This window comes from Natator depressus, chromosome 16, assembly GCF_965152275.1.
Source record: "Natator depressus isolate rNatDep1 chromosome 16, rNatDep2.hap1, whole genome shotgun sequence".
In the NCBI taxonomy this organism is placed as follows: Eukaryota; Metazoa; Chordata; order Testudines; family Cheloniidae; genus Natator; species Natator depressus.
The window spans coordinates 20428248-20445926 of record NC_134249.1 but is presented as its reverse complement, the minus strand read 5'-3'; the positions used below and the strand labels follow the sequence as shown (position 1 = coordinate 20445926).

Here is a 17679-nt window from a genome sequence, read left to right as displayed (position 1 = left end):
CTGGGATAAGTGTATAGTACAGCAAGTCTTGTTTAGGTCACAGCGGAAGGCAATGAGCTAATTAAACCAATGTGTTTGTTTTTCTAGATGTCAGATGAGATTGCTCAGCTTGTCTTCTGCTGTTAGGGATTGGTGCATCTGAGAGAATGATGAGCCAGGATGATGCCTTTTCTGGCGTCCCCTGGCACATGCATGTACATATAGCCGGAGATGCCAGATGACGCCTCCTGTGGCATCCCATGGCACCTTTGATGAACCCTTCCAAACTTTTAATTTTGGGAGAGGCTAATAATTGTGGGGATATTTAATCCCTCATAAAAGTTTCTGTTTTACCTTTGAATTGGAGGAGTCCATCTTTAGATGGTAGCACGAGAGCCCTGTTACCATTTACACCTGCTTCTTGGTATATGCTGTATTCGGTTCAAAGTTGCACGTTCAGTAAGCAGTTGCCTTGTCCAGCCAAGGGCCTGGGAAATGGCCATGGTTGTGATGTTCTTAGCTGAAATACATAGCACCGTTAAATGTAAGAACACACCCACCAGGCCAGGTGCCTGGGGCCGAGGGGAGAGGATGAATGGTTCTTTCTCACTCATACAGAATGACACCGCCCTACAAGAGATGCACAGGGTCCCACTATCAAGAGCTTGAAGCACCTAGCCATGATTTGGGGTGGTTGTTTTGTTTTTTGTGTTGTGTTTGTTATAGTAAAGAAAAAATAATTGATGTAAAGAGAAATTCCCACAATGGATTAGTCCAGTCTCGCGGTGACCTGGAGAAATACTCCCTGTGGAATGTTCTGCAGGAGGTCAGGTTGCTTGCATCTTCTCAAGGGTTTTATAGCTGCAAGGTAAATGTCTGTCCTGGGGAGATCATCATCTGAGATTCTGGCCTTTGTGCATCCCCTGTCTGTAGTGTAAATCCCTCTCTCGCGAAGCCTGCATTGTATGTAGCACTAGCACTGATCTGTGGAAAGGATTTGTTTGTTGGCGTTTCACCCAGGAGGTGTGCTCCACTCTGCAACTGACATGTAATAACCAGGGCTACACTAGAAACTTTTGCTGGTATAGTAATGTCGCTTAGTGGTGTGATTTTTATTTATTTTTGGTGGGGGCTGGGGCAACATTTTCAATCCAGCAAAAGGCCTAGCACAGTTATGCACAAAAGTGGCTTTGCCGGTTTGGCTTATTTCGCTCACCAAACTGGTGTAAGCTATGTCAGCAAAAGGACTTCTTAGCTGGTATAAACTGCATCTATGCTAGGAGGTTTTGCCTGTGTAGGCATACTGGCAAACTTTTTCTAGTGTAGGCCTGGCCTATGTGATCTTGAGCAAATCATTTCAACAGCTCCCCACGCCTTGCTGTTCCCATCTGTAAAAGGGGCATAACAAGAAAGTGCTCTGAGGTCTGCGGGTGACAAGCACTATGTACATGCAAGCCCATAATGTCTGCAAAGCACCTCGAGACCCTTGAATAGAGGGCTCTAAACTATCTCCATCTAAGTACTTTTATGGCCCCATCACTACAGTACCTGAATGCTTGAGTACTGCAGAGGGCATTTTGTCTCCAAGACTTTTTTGCTTCCTCTTTGATGGGGAAGTTTAATACGGCAGAGAAGGGGCTAATGCTGTATCACTCAAAGGGTTTTATAGAGACGACTTGATGACTGAGGTCTCTCCTTTATCATCTCAGTGAACAGAGTAAGGCCAGATCCTCAGATGGTGTTAATTGTTGTGATTCCATTGACTTCAGTGCTAGCTACACTGGTTTATGCGAGCAGAAGGGCTGGCCCTCAGGACAGCTGTAACTTGCTTGGCACAGCGAGTGGGAGTTCCCCGGGGTGGGTAGCACTGATGACACCCCCCCAGGGGGGAGCCTACAGTCTGACACCGCCACCCACCTCCCATCATGCACTAGTATGGGATGCAAGGGGAGGGATAGCTCAGTGGTAGTGAGTTCAATCCTTGAGGGGGCCATTTAGGATCTAGGGCAAAAATTGGGGATTAGTCCTGCTTTGAGCAGGGGGTTGGACTAGATGACCTCCTGAGGTCCCTTCCAACCCTGATATTCTATGACTCTATTTCAGAGTAGCAGCCATGTTAGTCTGTATCCGCAAAAAGAAAAGGAGGACTTGTGGCACCTTAGAGACTAACCAATTTATTTGAGCATAGGCTTTCGTGAGCTACAGCTCACTTCATCGGATGCATATGACTCTACGATGATTCTATGCTTCAAGGTGGCTCCTCGGAGACAAACAGCAGCCCTGTTCGGTCATTGAGCTCTCTCTCGCACACCACCCCATTAGCAGCTGGTTCCTTCTCATCAGGTTGACGTCTTTGTGAAGAAAGCAGCTCTGATCCTTGGCCAGACAGTGCCCTGTTAATAAGAGGCCTGTGTTACTAACGCATGGCAGTGCATGTGAGATGCCAGCACCAGGAGTATGGGTCGGGGCCTCTTTTCAGGGACTGGTGTTGTGGGCATTGGATGAGGAACTGCAGGGACTATGAGAGGCCTGAGCCAGCCGCTGTTTGCTGTGCCCTCCCTGCATCCGTCTGGAGGACACAGCTGCCTCCGCTGTGCTTGTTTAGCTGCCTCAGAAGGTCCGTCCGTCCGCCCCGCCCGCCTGCCCGTGTTCATTACAGCAGGTCTCTGCTTAGCTGAGTCTCAGCTCCTTTTTGGTCTATTGTTTATTTCCGCAAGCTGATCATGGCAGTATAAGAAGCTCTAAGCTCTCCTGCAGCAGGCCCAGAGGCTGCCTGTTCCTCCCAGGGCCCCGAGGTTACCTTACTGTCTCCCTGCTATCCTGGGGAGCCTCAAAGAGGACGCCCCCCGTTTCAGATGAGAGCTAAGGGTCTCTTCCCCTGAATCCAGTGCTGCTGCTCCTTGAATGGCCCCCGGGCTCGCTCTTGATCAACACAAAGCAAACCCTCCCACCCCCACCCTGTGGGGCCTAACAATCCTCTCTGTCAGGCAGGATCCTGGAGCACTGCCACATCCAGGCCCCTGGCCCAGTCCAGAGGCGAGTCTCTTGGACGCTTTTAGGGTTCCAGATGGACTCGGATCCAGCTCCCGATTCCCCCACCGTTCCAGGCTTGGACTCCATCCTGACTCTATTTTTGGCCATGCAAAATTGTTAGAGGCTTGGCTGGAGTCCTGTTTCCAGAACCAAACCCCCCAGCCTAGGTTTTGCCGGTTGGGCTGTTCTGGTTCACAAATTCCCTCGAGTTTGAGTGCTTTGCCAACAAGCCTCCACTGCCTCCCGCAGCCCTATCTGGGAGCCAGACGTCTCCACTTTACAGATGGGGAAAAAGAGGCACAGCGCTTTACCCAAATGCACACGAGTCAGAGCAGGGGACAGAGTCCCTCTAGCCCACCACTGTGCCGCTGTGGCCCCTGCCCACCTGCGCACCCTGGTTCCCAGTGCCTTGCTCTGACCACTAAAGACGTGCAGCCTCCCAAAAGAGTATTTGCTCCTTCTTGAACTGCTTCCTTGAAAACCTCGATGGAAAAGCCATGCATGATAGGGCAGCCGGGGGGTTGTAGGGGCAGTTCTGTAGGAAAGTCTCTCTTGATGGCTTATCCGCAAGGAAAGAGAAACCGGATCCTTAACGAACACCTGAGTCCATTAGAAATGGAATCATTTCGTACCTGAGGCCAGTGGCTTTTCTGAAGAGCCTCATTCTTTGACTTCTGTGCAGGTCAGATGTGCTTTCCGCCAGGGGATGATGTGTCTGTGATCTCACTGGCTCAGAGGAGGCTTTCCCATCTCAATTCCCGCCTGTCCCGTGTGGACATTAAAGATCTCACAGCAGTGTGGAAAGGCAGGGTTTGCCCTGTCCAGTATTTCCCAACCCCCCCATCACGGAGGTGGCTGGCTTCCCGGAGCGCACAAGCTGCTGAGCTCTGATGGGCTCCCAGCAGCCATGTACTTGTGAAATATTATTAATGCTATTCTGAGCCAGTTGTCCAGCTGTCAGACAGGCTGCTGGAGGGTGTAGAACTAGGGTGACAACATTGTGGTGCATCTCCTGCCAAATCAAGCTGCTGAGAAGCTGCTCGGTTGAGAAGTGCAATTTTTGTGGCTGTATATTTATTCTGTTTATCTTAAAGGAACAGTTTTGTCATGGGGGGGAAACCCCTCAAAGCTGTTGTCGTGGGGAGTTTTCGGGTAACATTCAGGATCTGATATTGACTCAGCTGTGTGCTGTTCTTTATGCCAGTGAATACAGCTCTTCAGAGTTAGGCAGCACAAACACATTGGAAGCCTGTCTTCCCAGCAGAAACTGGCCAGATACCTGATGTTCCCAGCCGGTTAGTTGCTTTTGGTATGTTGAAGAAAGGGCCCAGAATGCAGAGCCTTGTCCTGGAACTCAACATTTAGGAGGAGAGTCCAGCTAGACTTGGGAAGCAGCCAGGTTTGATCCTGGCCCTTATCCATGGGCTGATTTCATGCTTCTTGTCACTACTTCCTTATCCACTGGATTTTGAGCTGTATTTTTCCTAGCCTAGTGCAGCCCCCAAACACTGGTACACGCACCCTGAAATGTCTTTTCTGCCTGGGTAGGGAAAATATCCAGTTCTCGTGTTTGTAACTCTGTGTACGCCAAGTCCAGCAGCTGGCTTTGGGGAGTCAACTTTTGCTGGGTTCTCATGATTTATTTCCTGTAGCAGACAGAGACCGCGCTGGAGATCGGGGCCCCTTTGTGCTGGGCACTGCACAGACCCAGAGGGAGCGACAGTCCCTTCCCTGAAGTGCTCACAGTCCAAAAAAGGTGGGAGGAGAAAGAGAATATTGATCATCCTCACTAGACAGGCTGGGAACTGAGGCCCAGAGAGATTGGCCGAAGGTTACTCAAGGCATATTTGCTAGCACCAGGCACGGAACCCTTCGGAGGCTCAGTCCAGCACTGTCCCCTCTGCAGATGGTTTAACCAGAGCCAGTCATGTTCTGCCTGAAGCCACTGAGCCGCCACCCTCTCACTGCACCTTCTGCCCGCACACTCGGCCACTGAAGTGCCAGGAGATCCCAGGATTCCTCTCCTCCCCCAACCCTTGCAGCCATTACCACGTCAAACGGGGAAATCCCCAAAGTCACGATCCCATGGTTACAGGTACTTTAGCCATCCCTTCAAGAGACAGGGGTTTAGTGGCCTTGGCCAGCAGTTTGGTTTCTGTGTTGTGAGGCCTGTCAGCACCCGGTCACTGTAAATAACCAGTATTTGTGTAGTGCTATCTCACGCCAGCAGTGCTTGAGAAAGCAAGTGCCAGCCTTTGTCAGCCACAGGGAGGTGTGTTAATAATATGAGAGGTCAAGTGGATTTACAGCAGCCGAACCCATTATGTGTTTGAAGACTAATTAAAGCCCTAACTGAGCTGCTGCTCCTGCTGCAGGCTCCCGCCCCCACCCACCGCTGTGCTCTCCCGCACCCGCTTTGAAGAGGTTGCTGTAATGATGGAGTATTAGCTTGACACAGATTTCCCTGGTTAGGTGTCAGTAGAAGAGATCAGAGCCGTGCTGTGTGCATGCCAATCACTAGATCACGTCTCAGGGTGCAGTTCTGACCCCTCGAAGCCGAGCCTCGTTTTACAGGGCCTGTTTTGTGTGTGGTTTTTCAAAAACTTGGGGTTCATGATCTCACCCACAGATCATGAACCCCAAGCCTTGAATCCCTTTTACCCCTTTTAGTCTTTCAATTAACCTCATCGGGCTTTGGATCGGGCCCCAAGGGAGAGAGAAACGGCTCCTGAAAGAGTGAGCATTGAAGGGTGCCGAGGGCCAAAGCCAAAGGCTGTCGTGTTTTGTTTTCATCTGTGGAGACGCTGTAGGGCAGCTCTTGTGCTCAGGGTGGCACTGGATCAAGCCACTGAGCCAGCCACGTGAGCCAGAGAGAGGGAGGGTAAAAGAACATCCTAGCCCTGTAGCCTTTAGAGACTGGATTTCTGTGGAGTTCTGTCAGGTTTCATCTGGTGCAGCCTTCCCACAGGGGCCCGGCATGTCCCTGTCCCACAAATAGAACTGCTGCTCGTTACTTTTTCTAGAGGGGGCTTTGATTTGTCTTTAACAGGGATGGAGTAGGCAGCTCCCCGAGGGTGGGGGAGCCTAGGAGTCATCAAAGCACATGTCATCTCAAGGAGAGCTCCTTAAACAGCTCCCCGAGTCACCACTACACGCGTTCTGCGGGATCTTCTCAAAGCCTTACATCTCCGAGGTGCCAGTCAGGTACTGGCCCTGCAGTCCCAGCCGCCGCTCACCTCGCGGGGGGCACAACAACTCCGGCTGAGGCTGGGTTACAGGTGGGGTGTCTGATCGCCACGATTAGGAAAATCCCTGTTAACGGGTGGTGGTGAAGAGAGGTTTCCCCTCCTGGTCGTTTCTATGGTCGCGTCTTATTTTGTATTGAGCTGCTACCACTGCAGCCGCGCATCACCGGTGACTACAGTCTCGCAAGCCAAGCAAGGCCGGGCCCGGCTGTTGGCAGACGTCCCTGGGAAATGCCGGTGCCACGGGAAGCAGTGTTGGTTATTGCTCTTTCCTTCCGAGTCAGTGCTGAGCCCTTCCCTTCAGCATGCCGCCTCCCCAGCTCGTTGTAATTAAACGGCGCTGTACAAAGGGAAGAGCGGGAGAGGATGGCGCTGAGGCTTGTTTCCACCAGGAAGCAGAGTGCCTCATTCTTGTCGTCTTTATAACGTGTTCCTCCTCTTCTTGCCTTCCATATATTGCACGCTTGAGAGAGTGCTTTGAACCAGCGCAGCCGTGGCTCGGGGTGACCTGCAGTGCTGCCGGGATGTTCAATGGCCGTTGCGGCAGCAACCAGCTGACACGGCTGCACAGTGGTTGCAGCCCTGGCAAGGTGGACACAGGGGTTGTGCCTCGTTTTCATGAAAAGCGTCTTGGGAAGAATCTTGACCTTCCCATAGAAACAGGACAGATGCGACCTGGGCTGAACGTTTCAATCGAAGACCCAAATCACACATCCTTCGTGCCGCACTGTGGTATAAACCCAACGTCTCACTCCATAGCCTCTTGCCCAGGGTGGAAAGCATGGCATGTGCATGACCTACATGCTAAGCAAGCCTTATAATGAAAGGGGGACACTCTTTGGATTGAGAAGCAGTGGGATGAAACCTTGGCACTGAAGAGGGTAGTTAAAGGGTGCTTCCTGTTTGGCTGGCCATTTTGCCAGAGCAAAGAGTGTCCATGGCATGTTACCAGTGGAAATTGCCAGCACAGCTTTCGGTGTGCCCATAAATGCTCCCCTCTGTCACTGAGCGCTGATGAGATGGAAGAAGGCCTTCTCTGTGCAGAGCCACAGCCCCCTACAGGTGTGTGCTATCTCCCCATTCTCCACCTGTTGTTCAGGATCCTACAGCAAGCACCAGATAAACGCCAGTCTCCATCGGTAGGGGTAGGTGGAATGAGGGAACCTCACCTGGTCACAGCTGTAATGTTACTCCACCAGCAATATGGCTGGGCCAATGAAACTGCTAACCTGAAGTGGCTGCATTGGCTGCTGTTGGAGGTGTACCACGTATAGAGATGGGCTAAGGAGCTGCCATTCACACTGGAGGCTGAATCCTTACTGATGTCCAGCCTCTTTGGTGGTGATCTTGTGAGATGTGACCTCAGGATTTGCCTGCCACCTTGGACTTTATTGGCATCTGGCCTGGAGAACTGGTAACTTCTGGCTTTGACTGTTACCCCAACCCAAAACTGCAGTGGCAGGCTTGATCCAGGGTTTTGGATCCAACCTTAGTGTTCAGATTTGGGCCTCTCTCTCTCTTGTTGATAAAATCGGAGTCCCTGGTCCTGCAGACTGATTGACATGTATGGATCTGTACGTCCTATTCTGGGTGGAACACATCACAGATCCCCGGCTGCACAGATTAGGTTGTCGGGTCAGGGCTGTAGACCGCTTCCGTGTTTCATGCTAGCAGAGAACCTCACATATTCTGCTTTTCCCCCTTTCCCCTCTGCATCCACAGCTCACATGTGGTTGGAGTTTGATCCCTTGATCCAAACTGACCCTTATAGTTTTGTTTCTAGAACACATTGAAAGCCAAGAGGTGGGGCCTGTTCCTTGTGTGTGGTTCAGCTGCGACCCATGATGGTGAAACTCTGGTGAAATCAATTGCTGTAGTGTCAGCAACAGGGTACAGCAGACAGGACGTTGGGGTGGGGAACTGGGGCACCAGTGTTCTATTCCTGGCTCTGACACCGACCCGCTGTGTGATCCTGGACAAGTGACTTCCCCTCTCTTGTCTATTTGGAGTGTAAAACTGGGACACTCTCTCTCTCGCTGTGTGTATGCACAGTGCCTACCCCTATATAGGCTGCCCACAGCAGTTGTACAAATAAATAGTACAACTGGACCATTGGAGCTGAAATCTTACGAGACAACTCGGAACTCACTGAATGCAAATCATAGCCTTGAGCCTCCTCCAACCTGAACTGTAACATGAACTTAATCCAGACTGAAAAATCCCCTCTTCAGGACATCTCTGTATATCTGGAGTATACAAAAATACAGCAAATCTTGAGCCGTTCATGATACTGTCAGTATTTCCTTGTATGTCATGTGTGCTTCCTTAACCACACACACGTTCTATTAAATCCCATTCTCCACAGGGAAGTACTTGAATCAATATGTTTCCTGGAAGATGAGCAGAGAATAAAACGCTTGCAATCTTGTTTGAGAGTCAAATTCCGAGCAAAGTGGGTCTCTCGTAATGGTCCCAATTTATGCGAGTACTCCCAGGAGTAAAGTTAATCTTCTCGAACCAGGCAGACCTGCCCACATGTGCAGAGTGGCTCACAACATGCGTAAAGTTACTCATTTGTAAATATTTACAGAACTGGGGCCTCTCTCTTTTTTGGTTGGACACAAATGCAATAAAAAGCCTTTTAAAATCAAATAATTTATCTTTTCCAAGTGTCTTCTAAAGCCCATCTCCACACTTAGAGTATTTCACTGCAGAAAACCCAGCACTGGAAATCCCGTTCAACATCAATGAGTGGCAAATTAAAACCCCAGATGTGGTCATTCAGTTTAGACCTAATGTTTTACAAAATTAGAAAGCTTTCCATAAAATACATGTCCGTCAATGTCCCACGTATGCGTATAAATATATTGCCCCTTTCAAACACAAACAGAACACGCTTTGAAAGGCTTGTGTGAAGGTTGTTAGTTGTGGCCAGCGAAGGGCAAATAGCAACAGCATGAAGAGCCGCGGCGTCTCGAAGTACCAGAGGGACGAGTTGCAGCAGCTTGAACTACTCCCATCCTGGGTTCCACCCACCCAGATCTGCCAATGCCCATCATTACCTGCATTATCTTGGGTGAGTCACTGAACCTCCCTAGGTCTCACTTTCCCAGCTATCTTATGGGGCCAATATCCACCTTCACAAAGCGCTTTCATAGCCGTGTGCAGAAGGTGCTGGAGCAGGGCAAGCGTGCGTTTGTTGTTAAACAGCTCCTCTGGCTTCTCCCATCAATAGACAAAGACGTACCATGATTCTGACCTATTAATGTCACTTCAGCGAGGCTGGAGAGTATCTAGCGGAAGTGTGCATTCCAGTGCGTCACATTGGATTCCTGCACTGCAGACGTGGGTCAGACCCCTTCTCCTTCACGGCCTGATGCAAAGTCACCAAGAGGCCGGCGGGCCAGATGCTGAGCAGTGAAGTTCCTGCTATCCGATGAGGGGAGCCATTCCCAAGGCCTGCCCTGGACACTGGAGAGGAAAGAGGCAGGATTTTCCAGTTCAGTCAGTTCTGGTAAACAACTGAATCCAGGGCCTGCAAAGCTGGAACCTAATTGCCATAATTCAGTCACTCCAGGAAACAGGAGAGCTTTTAACTCTCCCCAAGGTGGTGGGGGCTGTGAAGAGTAATGTATAAATATAGGGAAATACAGAATGTGTGTATGAGAGAGAGGTCAGTATGGGTGTTCGATATAGGTAGATATGGGGGGCTGTCTGTGGGAGGGAGAGAGGGGCAAAGAGGTAAGAACAGGGGTGTTTGTAGATACGAGGTTGTATAAAAGAGAGGGGGTGTATTTATGCGTATAGCTCAAATATGTGCATAGAGAGAATGTCTCTCTGTGCTTATCATTTTATGAAGGCCCTCATGTCTGCCTGCTTTAAGATCAGGTGGTGGCGGACTTACCTGGTTTTATAAAATGAAAAAAACAAAATGTGAAAAACATTTAACGTGGCCCAAATTGTCAAGCCAGAGAGATTCTGATTGGTTAATCGAGCTATATAGCTCATAAGGCGGATATATTTTTAAAAAATATTTTAAAAAAAAACAACCCGTGACCTTGAGTATCAAAAAAAACCCCAAACCCAGATTCTCAAAAAAAAAAAAAAAAAAAAAGCCATGAATACAGTCAGTCAGGTTGCTCAGCTGATGTTCACAAAAAGGTTTCAACTTGCTAGATTAAAGACCTCTGCAAACTGTAAAGACAGAGAGAGCATTTAGAAATGCCCCTGAGGTTTTCCGTTAGTCTGCAATGGGCTTCGTAAACATGCCAATAAATACAGGGGAGAAGAAGTAAAACTACAGAGTAACAGACACAGGTTTTCAGTTGCTCAATCTTTTGCATCCAGGGCTGCTGCTGCTGATCAGTGGAGGAAAGAGAGAGTAAGAGAGTGTCATTTTCTTGCTGAATATTAGGCTGTTACAAATATCTCTGGGGAAAAATAATCTGGCGGAGGTTGTGGGGACGGGACTGAGTGCACCCTGAAGTTACTTTGGAGCCATCTGAAATGATGCCCTGGTCCGTAATAGAAAATTAGCTGGATTCACATTTTCCTAGTGGTTAGGTGAGTATGGAAGTCTCTCTGCTATTCTTGAGGCTGAGGGCGATACAAAGATTAAAGGCACCACATTCTGGTCTTGGTTGCACCCCTGAGTAATGTGGAGAAACTCCAGTGAGCTCCATGGAGTTACTCCAAATTTAGGGCCAGCTTCTGAGACCTTTACTCACACTGAGTAGTACCTTACTCTTTGCCCATTCATTTGAATGGGGCTGCTTGCAGAGTAAGGTATTACTCAATGGAAGTGTGGCAAAATTGTCGTAACTGAGTTCAGAATTTGGCCCCATAACTGATTTTAATTTCTCTCCCAGGTAAATAGATAGAGTCTGCCTGTCTGTTTGGAAGCTGTATTTGTTAACTCTTAACTTCTCCCTCAGATGAATTTGAAATCCTAGTGGCAATAAAGGAAGAACACACTGCCACAACTGAAAAAACAAATTGTTGTGTTACGCCCCAATTACTGGGAAGGTCTCCGCTGAATACATATATTAAAGTAACAAAGGAAAGGTACGTTTGTCAGATCAAAGATTAATGGTTTTATCTCCAACGGTTTAATGCTATTGCAAATACACTCAAGCACGGAGGATGTGGTGTATAATTAACAACTCTTTAGGCTGTTAGAAATTATTTCTATTTATCTTATCAGACACACTGCTCTGTGTTTTCACCGTGATGCACGCTTGCTTTAGAACACTGGACTTCACCTCTCAGAGGCATTGCTTCAGCAAGAACAAAATGCGGAAACTGCTTTAAATGTTTATAATGATCTTGGTTCCAAACCCCTCGCTGCACATAATGGAGGAGGCTGTAGCTTACTTCAAGGAAAGTTCAGTGCCTTGAGCAGCTTTCAGGTAGCTGTGGAGATTTGTGGGCACCTTTTATTGAGTGGTTCTTAACACCACCGCCCCTCCCCCCCCCCACCCCTCCCCCACACCAGCCTTCTATTTCCCAACTCACATATGGACTCCCTGTTTATACAGATGCACCCAGAGAGAGTATCTCTAGGAGCAGAAATAATAGTCCTGTCCAGATTCTCTCGGAGTCTCGCTGATACCTAGAGGGTGCAAAGCACTCCTGGATATCAGGGAGCAACCTTCACAGCAGATGCAGAAGAAAGATTATTCTGAAATGAATGTTGTCCGAAAAATGCCTTTTGTTTTTAATGGGAGGTTCCTGGAAGGTAACTCTTGTAACTGGGATGGGAGGAGCACACTTCGATTTGGGGCGGGGGAGCCTGGGTGGTAGTGCCTCTCCCCTCCATTCTGTCAGCGCCCGAAGATGACTTGTGAGAAGGCAGAGAGTGTGGCTTGGTGGTCAGAGCTGGGAGTGAGCATTCCTGGGTCTGCCAGGCCCTTGCTGTGTGACCTTCGGTTCAGCTCTGGGCTCTATCTAGGCTCCAAGGGACAGTGATGTCCTGGGGCAGGGGGCAAGGAGGGGCTTGGGCTGTGTTTGCAAAATGCTTTAAAATGACTAGATGACAGGGGCTATGTAGACAGTGGGCCAAACTCTCTGATGGTATAGATTGGTCAATGCCCTTGGTGTCAGCGGAGCTGTCAGTTTACACCAATGGAGAATTTGACCCGAGCATGTATTTACTTGTGCCCTGTTCATGTTCTGAGTGCAAATGCTGCGACTGGTGATTAATGCTTTCAGATACTGAGGCACTGCAAGGTCTCTCAGCAAAAGTAGGCAGGGATGGAAGCCAACACTGCAAAAGCCAATTAGCCCTACCCGAGTTGCTCAGAGTAGCAGAGGCCCTTCTTCTCATCTGCCCAAAAGCTGGGCAAGCTCTGTGGCTGAACCCTGGCCAACTGCCTGACTTCCGGGACAGAGTCCTGTTTTGCTGAGCGAGCGCCAGCTGAGAAACTGGCCTTGCCTTTGCAGCTGTGGCAAGGTGACAGATCTCCCTGTTGGAGGGACGTGGTGGTTGCCTCGGTGGTTGCCTTACTCTTTGCTTTGAAGCCTAACCATAAAATCCTTTTCTCTAGAGAAATTTAATTTCTATTTAGGTCCCAATTCCACAAACTGTTCCAATTCAGCAAAGTCCATCAGTCTGTGCTCAATTTTAAGCATGAGTTGAATTCCTGTTGACTTTAATATGACTTTAGCATATGCTTAAAACTAAGCAGGTGTTGCCAAGCTTTGCTGAATAGAGATGGACTTAAACATGTGTGTCAGTGTCTTGCTGAACTGGGGCTTTAGGACTGTAATAATCTAAGTATTTTAGGCTGACAGGACAGGGTTTAGGGGTGGTGCAATTAAATATAGGTTAGTCAAATGAAATTACCATACACTAGACCACATTTTATTACAGTGCTGGTCACAGCAAGAGTTATCTGGACTTTGTCCTCTCATTATATGGAAACCGTGCACTGAGTGTGCCCAAGAGACGTTCAGCCCAGCTCCTTCCAGAATAGCTAGAGGGAAGTTCAGGCTTGGTGCACCCAGAATAGCTGAGACTTGCAGACCATGAGGATCCCAGTGTGAGCCCTGGTCCTGGTTACACACAGGCTCGCAGTGCAGCTGGACTCAGCTTGGGGCTCTTGTTTCCTGTAGAAGCATAATGCTGCTATGCTTCCCCACAATTATCTAGCCCTCCCGCTGCCATTTAGTCTGTCTATTACAGGCATTAGTTGCATTTTGTCTTAAACTGGAGTGTAAATTCTTTGAGTCTGGGAATGTACCTTGCTCTCTGCTTTGTGCAATCCCCAGTGCAATGGCACCTCAATCCTGATCCGGGTACCTGGGCATGACGGTAATACAAATATCTGAGATTATTAATGGGCATTGCTGTGGGAAATCAGAATAGTTTTGCTCTTGGTGAATTTGCTGTCACAAGCATACAAAGCTCTGGCGTTTCCATTCTCAGGAATTGGCATGGCTTTTGTTTTCCAAGCCTGAAAACTTCCAGGTAAAACTGGTCCCAAACCTCTAAATTTAGCATCTCTGCCACCTGAAATCACTGAATGTTGTACGGTTCCCACCCAAACCTAGACTCCTGAGAAGAGGGGAGAGCCGGAAGGGTTGGGGGAGGACTTGTGCCAGGAGTTTTCCCAGCCATGATGATTATGGCATAATGGGGGATGCTGCATGTATCTAATTGGAAGTGCAGAGGCAAGAGGAAGTATGCTAGAGAGAAAGAGAGAGAGAGAGACGGAAAGTTTGGGGAGTCAGAATCTAAATCTAGAACTCTACAGTCAGAATCTAAATCCATTTTCATCCGTTATATTCTTGATGTAATTGTTTAATAAAATGAATTTGCTGGAAACTCAGACACTCTTCAGTGTTGCCAGCTCTCATGATTTTATTGTCAATCTTGCAGTACGTGGTGTATTTTCCTGATGCTCCAGCTCCTGGAGTCATGTTAGCTTGTAAGTCTATCAGCTTTCATTTACGTTTCTAGCCTTCATGGTTGTGGACAGAAGCTTGAAGATGTGACCCAGGCATGTCCCAAAGGTTCAAAACCAGATGGCAAAGAAACAGAACCCCAAACATATTATTTGGTTAAATCTCATGTTTTTTTAAGTCAATCTCATGATTTTGGGGGGGAAACTTTTGATTTTATTTTTTTTTTAATGTTTGCGGTTGGCAACACTGCTACAGAGCACCTGGCTCAGATTGTAGGCTTGTAGCACTATGCTGGCATGGTGTCCAGGTTGGCATCTTGTGACTCTAGCTGTTACTAACTGAACTGCGATAGTGGTTTGAAAAAACAAACGAACAAAAGGGAACAAAACATGTTCTGAATCTCAAGGACAACCCAGTTGCAACATCCTGTCCTGTTGACTTTGTATCACTCCAGTTAACAGGAGCTGGGGTCTGCTGTGGATTGAATTTTATCTGCATGACATTAATACCGACAATAGGTGACAGCCACTTGCATAAAGTCTGTGTTGTTGTTTTTCAGGAGCCAGGCCTAAGAGAATCCAAAGGAACAGCATGGACAGTTTAGACCTCTTGAAGTTCCCCTCTGAAAAGGTAAGCAGAGGTGTCTGTGAGAGGAGGCAGGGAGGCGGGACAACCAAATTCACATTGGCTGGCCTAGGAGATTAAATATCAGCAGGACTCTATGATGGTTTATTGGATGACTTCATCTGCAGGGACATATGCAATTAGTAGATATCACTAGAGTCGCTGGGATTAACCAAGGAGGGTTTCTAGGGAGCCTGGAGGAGAGGAACAGCTGGTCGAGCTAAAAAAGGCACCTAGTTGAAATCTGACAAACCAATGGCTACACTTTTTGGAAAACAATCCTTCCTGGAGAAGACAAGAGTTAACTTTAGACCCCATTAGCTCTCGGTGGCCAATCTCAGTCCGTTTTACTCTGGGACAGGGCTGTCTTCAGGGTGAATGTGGAATGAGAGGCCAAAGGCAGGAGCCTTCTCATTACCACAGGGTTTTGCTCTGTTAGTGCACTGAGGCTTTCCTGCCACTGGCTTCTCCAGAGGAAATGTGGGGTCCAGGCATGTTTCTTCTCCGCTGTGTCTCTCTCTCGTGCTTAGGCTCGTGTCTGAGCCAGCTGGGAGACGCTGAAACCTCCCATCTTCGGGAAAAATTTAATTTTCCTCTGAAACCTTCCCCAGGCCATTGCCTTTTTTCTTGGGATTCTGCTGGTAATTATTGCCTTTGTCACGGGGTCAGGCCATTCCCTTGCCTTGTGGAGATTTCCCAGGCCAGCAGCAGTCTGCTTTGCTTTGAATGTAATCTGTAGTAGTAATTACCATCTAGATACCCCTTTCCAGCCGTAGATCTCCAGTGTGTCAGAATTATCACCCCCTCCTCTTTATAGATGGGGAAACTGAGGCACAGCGTGGGGCTGTGGCTCACCCAAGGTTGCAGAGCGAGTCACGGGTCAGGTAGGCCTAGCAAGCAAAGACCAGATTTCCAAAGCTACTTAGGCGCCTGAAGATGTAGATGGGTGCCTAGTGGAGTTTTACACAAGTGCCTAACTCCCACTGGCTTTCAGTGGAAATCAGGTACCTAACCTGCTATGGGGCTTTTGTAAATTCTGCTCGGGTCCATCTGTAGGTGCTGGAACTGGGGGTTCTACCGTACCCCCTGGCTTGAAGTGGTTTACAGTGGGTGCAATGGCTCTCAGCACCCCCACTATGAAAACTGTTCCAGCGCCCCTGTGTCCATCTGCACCTAATCACCTTTGTAAATCTGACCCCAGACCTCTCGAGTCCCCGACATGATAGCTGCCCCTTTAATTCACCCAGCCACTGACCGGGACACATCCAGCTCTGTAGCTGGACTGGCACTAGTGGTGCCAGCCTCCCCCAGCGCGGCATCCAGACTACTGTTCTGACTCAGGAGCGGTGACGCCCAGGTCGCGGCGCTGAGATCAGAGAGGCGTCTGAATGAGCATCCGAGGGATAGTTGGAGCTGAGTAACCCAAGTAAGGCCTTGGGGACTCTCTCGCTGATGTGTGGCTTGCTGCGGGCTTCAGTATAATAGCTGAGCCCTCAGGCAGGATTATGAGCTCCCAGAGATCTTGCTGGGAGGCTGGAGTAAACAGGAGCTGTCAGCAGGCAGCGGCTGAGTTCTCCCATTCTCCTTTAAGTGGCCCTTGAGGAGAGAGTATATTTTGGTCTCTTCCTGGCAGCCTCTTCAGCTGCATTGTCCCTTCTGCTCTTCAACCCACTTGAAGGGAATGTGATTATAGCCCAGGAGGGGGGCATCCGCTCTGAGCTCCCAGTGGGGGAAGCATGATCGGATTAAAGCTCACATCTCTGTCTCATCTCTTCAATCTCTCCAGCCCCTTTTCCACCCCATTGCCTAATTCTCTTGCCCTTTCCTGCGTCAATCCCTCCATCACTTTCACAGATTCATAGATGTCAACGCCCAAAGAGATCATCTAGTCTGATCTCCTGTATAACGCAGGCCTTAAATTTCAGTTACCCCTGTCGGAGACCATATCAAAAGCTTTACTAAAGTCAAGATATGTATGCTAGAGGACGATAGCGGCAAAACCACTCAGTACTGCAGCTGACGTTCCAGCTGAACCAGCAAGTGCTAAGGCTGAATTTGGTTCTTGGAGCATTCAGGTGCTGTGCTCAAGCGAAAAGCACAGTGCCATGTAGCCTAAGGACTGGAAGCACTGAGCGTCAAACCCCTCCACGCTGCCCTGCACTGGCACACCCCTGTCGGCCTCAGCCACACGGCAGAAATAACCACGTGTCAGAGTAGACAGGCCAGTGAGGGATGGTTTGTTTGTTAGACAGGGAGAGGGAGGGAAGTTGGATGCATTTTGGGGGAGGGAAGTAAGGAGCAGGAGCCCGTGATTGGGGCGGAGGTATTAGTAGGGATTTTTTCTTTTAAATCATGGAGGGTTGGAATGGGAGGAGCTTTATTTCCAGAAATGGAGGTTACGTGATCCAATGAGCAGGACACTGGACTAGGAAACTGGTTCCTCTTCCAGACTCTGACCTTCTCTGTAACCTTGTGCAAGTCACTTAGAATCACAGAAGATCAGGGTTGGAAGAGACCTCAGGAGGTCATCGAGTCCAACCCCCTGCTCAAAGACGGACCAACCCCAACTAAATCATCCCAGCCAGGGCTTTGTCAAGCCGGGCCTTAAAAACCTCTAAGGATGGAGATTCCACCACCTCCCTAGGTAACCCATTCCCGTGCTTCACCACCCTCCTAGTGAAATAGTGTGCTGGGCTCCTGGAGGATGTATGTATATTATGAAAGGGAAGAATATCTCCCTAGGTGTGGAAGCAAGTGGATGGAAAGGGAGTGATTCTACTCCTACAGTAGCTGATTCATTTGTTGAGCTCTAAGGACCCTTTGTGTTTGCAAATCAGAGAGATGCCTATTACTATCTGTAGGGTAAATGGGTTTTTTCCTATCACAATTACAC

General features: G+C 48.8%; 1 protein-coding gene across 5 annotated transcripts in view; it reads left to right on the top strand.

The window, feature by feature from the left end:
• Positions 1-17679, top strand: part of GPSM1 (G protein signaling modulator 1) — a 167762-nt gene that overhangs the window by 105245 nt on the left and 44838 nt on the right. For all 5 annotated transcript variants that reach the window (XM_074973777.1, XM_074973779.1, XM_074973778.1 and 2 more), the window contains one exon: positions 14722-14792. In XM_074973777.1, the coding sequence (XP_074829878.1) occupies positions 14722-14792 (71 nt within the window). The remainder of the gene's footprint in view (positions 1-14721; positions 14793-17679) is intronic.